This window comes from Perkinsus marinus (genome assembly GCF_000006405.1).
Source record: "Perkinsus marinus ATCC 50983 genomic scaffold scf_1104296934880, whole genome shotgun sequence".
NCBI lineage: Eukaryota > Perkinsozoa > Perkinsida > Perkinsidae > Perkinsus > Perkinsus marinus.
Genome location: NW_003214619.1, coordinates 1 through 4,876, shown reverse-complemented (window position 1 = coordinate 4,876; position 4,876 = coordinate 1). Strand labels below are relative to the sequence as shown.

The window sequence follows — 4,876 nt, the reverse complement described above, 5'->3', positions numbered from 1 at the left end:
ACTTAACGGTCTACTGATCACATATCTGCTCTATGGAAAGTACCGTTCTCCAAACGATTCTTCCCAAATGCCATCTTTATTAGTCCATGATCTCCCCACTCTTCGTTCCACGCATTCATCGCCAACCAATATTCTCGAACGGAATCGGCTCCCCAACCAATAATTTTGATTACATGTAAGCAGTCGACTTCCTTGGTCGTTGGCACGTAAACTCCAGACTTGTAATATCTGAAATCTTTGTACATCTCGAAGGCGCTGAAGACCTGAAACGGCAAAATACTCCAAGCATAGCATCGCCGTGCGTATGCATCGTAATCGAATTGTACTTGCAATGACTCAACTTGAGTCTGAACTCGTCTGCCCGTGGGCTCGAGCTATTCATCCAAGAAAGATTCTACGCAATCGATAAGTGGCGCAGCGTCCATGATTCTTGAGATCACATGAATGAGGATGAATCCCTCCTACGGTAAGAGTTCTACCAATTGATAGAAATATGCTCAAACTTCACAATAAAAGTTTCACAGGAGTTTTGAGAAGTTTCCATTCCCGAGTCCAGGTCACATGGACTGAGCAGCTTACTGGGCCATTATCGAATATCTCCTGCTTGATGCTCTGAGCATCATTCAATACTTTCCTCCAGCTTTTCGCACGGTGAACATCTCTGACGTCGGAACGAATACCAGCTCCCCACCTGAGTTCCTCTCACTTCTCTAAGCTTTTCTTATATGCCTTGTTGGTGCATGTTGTTCGACATGGAGGGACAGGCTGCTGAACCACCTACGGTCAGAGAACTTACCATACGGGATCCTGCGATTGACTCACATCCTTGCATTTCGGGTATCCAGTTCCTTCCGTTGGTACATGATTGCACTTCTGGAACGGATACGGCCAGCAACCATCAGCCTCACGCAGTTGATCCTGTGGCTTGAAGTCATTACCTTCAAGGGTTAGGATTGATGTTCACAGATCAGTTGATCTACAGCAGAGATTCCTACCAGTCACGACACCATGATCTCGCAAAAAACTCATGGCTTCAACAAGTCTCCCACCATTGCAGCCCTTCGCACTGAAAATGAGATGTGTCTCAATTTTCACTCACATTGTGAAAAGAAAAAAGCGATGCCAATCAGCCATTATTCGCGGTTGGAATTTACTGGAGGCATCCATGTGCGGGATTGCAGCAAGAAGTGACGTAACCAGCGGACAGAATCTCCTGGATTTTGCCACTGGACTTGATACACAGGCGATCGTTTAAGACTTCAGTGGGACATACTGCCCAACAGTTACCACACCTTCCTTGATCTCTGAGCGATACATCCTTATCAGGAAGTGACCGTGGAAGCAGCAGCGAGGATCACCTCACATGGCCGATGACATCACGACAATAGTTGAACTTTTGACGGGCGTCGAATTCCGGCGGCAAATTCTCTACCACTGGCTTAGTGGACTCGACAAGACGAATCTCCTCGTCGGAACTCTCGGAGAAGGAGCACCCTCGAGGAAGGTCTTCAACTGACATACCTGTGAAATAGTAATCTCAAACTTCAGGTTCATCACTGGAAGAGGCGTGACTGAAGGTCTGAATCTGTGACATACTCCTGAAACGCGGCTGATCCTTCGAAGCAGTCCACGAATCCTGCATCGAGTTGATAGTATCAACTACGGATTGCAGTAAGACCGGCTTGGTGTCGTTGAAGATCTCAACCAAGCGCTCAGACGACGTGCTCGTCTGCAGAAATTCTACTTTCACTTGATTTGTGAAACGGTGAAAATGCTGCTCATCTTCGTCGGGAGTATAAACAGACCCTGACAAGAGAACAGTAGCTTTGAGGTCAGAACACGTCAAGTATTCCCACCGGATTGCTTCATGATGTGATCGAATAGGCCTCGAGGATCCAAGTCGTCGCCCCAAACTGGAAGGATAAGGAAACGCAGCAAGATGGTCAAGGGCTGACCAATCATTTGGTATGAACTTAATGCCACGAGCTGATGGCAAACTCCAGCGTCTCCTTGATCAAGTCAACACTACTTGCAACAACTCAACGCTGGCATCGGCGCTAGATGATGAGTCATCAGAAGATGTTTAAAACTCGCTATCGAAGTTCAAACATACCCCGACGCTACCGAGAAACAAGATCCTCAGGAGTTTCCCTCATTCCAGAGTCCTTTTGCATTAGCAATATCGATCAACTCGCGTACTTCACGTAAAACGCTATCAATGAACAAGATTCCGCATGACCTTGGGCAGGAGAGCGCATCAACGGATCACTCAGGAAGGGGGACGGACAATGAGAGAGCGAAGTCCGTAGCCCGCATCCCCCCGGGCGGGAGGGTGGGCAAACAAAAAGAATACCCATTGACGGTCGTTAGAGACCTCAGCGCGTGGGCTGACTACGGCCACCGCGTGACACGGCAGGATGACCTCTCGCCAACTGCACATGCGTGCGGGTCTCCTCCGGCCCCCGAGAGTTTTACTTCGTTACACACTTGTACCGTCCAATAAAACTCTTCCAAGGGTCAGTTAGTACCACCTCAAACAATGGGCAGGAGAGCGCACCAACGTATCACTCAGGGAGGGGGACGGACAATGAGAGAGCGAAGTCCGTAGCCCGCATCACTGCTTTTACTGCGGATTTACCGGATTTTTACTGCGATTGGGGTGTCGATTTGTGACAACTCATTTGTCGCGTGTGATGGATGCATATTTAAGATGAATGATGAGGGGTTCTTAGCGGTCTCCGGCGGTGCATCTCTGCGGCGACGCGGCATTCCTGTAGTACTATTTCCTTTACAAAATAGGTGTTTGCTTCTCAGGCTGAACTGCGTCACTAATCCGTCACTTTGATATGTAGATGTTCTACAGAAGAACAACCAGTTCCGTTGCAGAGCAGCTACGGAAACTTTTTCTCCCCAGCTTAGCTTCGTTGCGTAGTGATAGTACGATACCCGATTCAGGTCTCTGAGATACCACAAGTCTACCACGACACACACTTTTCTCGTTTACATCAACGTTGCGACCGCCTTTCCATCATCATTCTTGTCTTCACGCCACCAATCCTGGCTGCGATATCAATATGTCCTGAGATGCATACATGGAAGAGTCATATCCTTCTACTACATCTCGCTGGCGATCTGCCCAACATATTGGTGATAAACGTCTAGACCTTCCCGAACCAGATACAGTCTTGGAAGAGTATTTTTGACGGAGGAATCCGTTTGATTGGATATTGTGCTTGACATCACATTCGGCAGTAGTAACCGTGGCCTCAATTTCGGGCGATCATAAATACCCGGAGTATTCCCTGTGGTTTATGATGTTGAAGACTGATAGTCGTGGTTCAGCCTCGATGTTGTTTCCTCCGCTCTCACCGTACTTTTCGGCCCAGCAGAATATATCTCACCGTATGATATTTAGAATTATGTGTATACTCCTTTGACCTACTACTCGTTATACTCATTTTTTTACTGCCTTCCGCGAAACGTGAGGCTCTCTCCGAGTATAGGCTATACTAGATATACTGTATAGCATCTGCTTTGCACGCTGCGAGTTTGGTCAGCCCTCTGCCGTGTTGTGTAATCGAACAGAAGGATCTTAGAGGTTACCGCTAGCTTATGTGTACTTCATAACAAAGCGAAGATGTACTCAATACTATTAGGGCTCCATGAGCGGACTCTGCTAATGTGAGGAGCATATGAGAGTACTAGAGCAGAGCAACCTCTCCTTGACAAAAGAGCAGCGCCGCACTCGGCAACAAGAGAAAAATGTCACTCTCGGCGAATGATATCGTAGTAAAGTACCTTAGTATGTTTATCATATGCTGCAAAATGCGCACGAGGCACCTCCAATAGGCTTAGCGAGCACCTCGTCTACGAGGACAACTATGTTCGAGTGAAGCAAGCACCCCTGGAGGCGTTGGGCATATGGAGCTCGCATCATCCAGCACTCTCTCAACAACCATTCCACGTTGAAGATTGATCTAGGTGCACATCCCGGACGTGTGAGGGTATAATGTTATGATCCGGATGTGACATCCGGATCAGCACAACGTACCCGGAGCAGCAAGTCCGCTATGAGGGCGCGGCATTTATGTTCGCGAACGACAGTAGAGTTGAACTTGCCGCACAATACGAGCGGATGATGGTGGTTCCACCTAGGAGCAAGCCCTAGGGGTAATTTGCCTATGCTGCAGTACGGATGACAAACTCTACTGCTTTTATAGACTATAAATTATAGTATCTCTTTTATGCTTCGTGTGATTTTACTTATCAACTGTCATCATGACAATGTTATGGAAGGGAGTGCCGGTGCTGTTAGTCGGAGCTATCGACGGAGGCTGCCATTTCCGCCTCCTCACCGACATCATATCTGCCCGTGAGAATGCGACGGCTGTGCAGGCTGCTATGGGAGGCATCAAAGAGAAAGCAACTGCCATCGGAGTGGACCACTCACGACTAATATTATTCGCAGCCTGCAAATTGCAGGTTCTGCATCCATCTTCAGCAAGGCTTGGGAAGAGGTGAGCTCAGCTCACTGAGCTGTATAAGCCTGTAGCCGTAGAAGCAGTAGTCATCAATTCTAAACAATGCGTTTTCGAGAAATAGTGCCAGTTGACTGGCGAGTTCAGTAACTAAGCTCACCACTCAAACCAAACTTTGGTCTGTATCACTAATTGTCCGAGCTCTATGGACTCATTCTCTATGAAACGTATAAATGTTACGTAAGCTGAGAATGACATAAGTCGATTGAGACAGATGTATGTCTACTACGTATGTGGTAGCTATGTCATCGAGAATATCGTATATGGTCAGTAGTTAACTATGTTATTTACGCTATCAGGCGCTCGATAGATGGTTGACAAATGTGATATGGTATGCT

The 4,876-nt window shown here is 47.4% G+C and overlaps 1 protein-coding gene across 1 annotated transcript; it reads right to left on the bottom strand.

Annotated features, from left to right (window-relative positions):
* Positions 1–17: 17 nt before the first annotated feature.
* Pmar_PMAR016952 (cathepsin B, putative) lies at positions 18–1,519 on the bottom strand (the record flags this gene model as incomplete). The annotated part of the gene is made up of 7 exons (XM_002784538.1): positions 18–263; positions 580–661; positions 707–777; positions 823–938; positions 996–1,066; positions 1,155–1,304; positions 1,359–1,519. The coding sequence occupies 7 exons, from the start codon at positions 1,517–1,519 to the stop codon at positions 18–20; spliced, it is 897 nt and encodes a 298-aa protein (XP_002784584.1).
* Between the last annotated feature and the right edge of the window lie 3,357 nt (positions 1,520–4,876).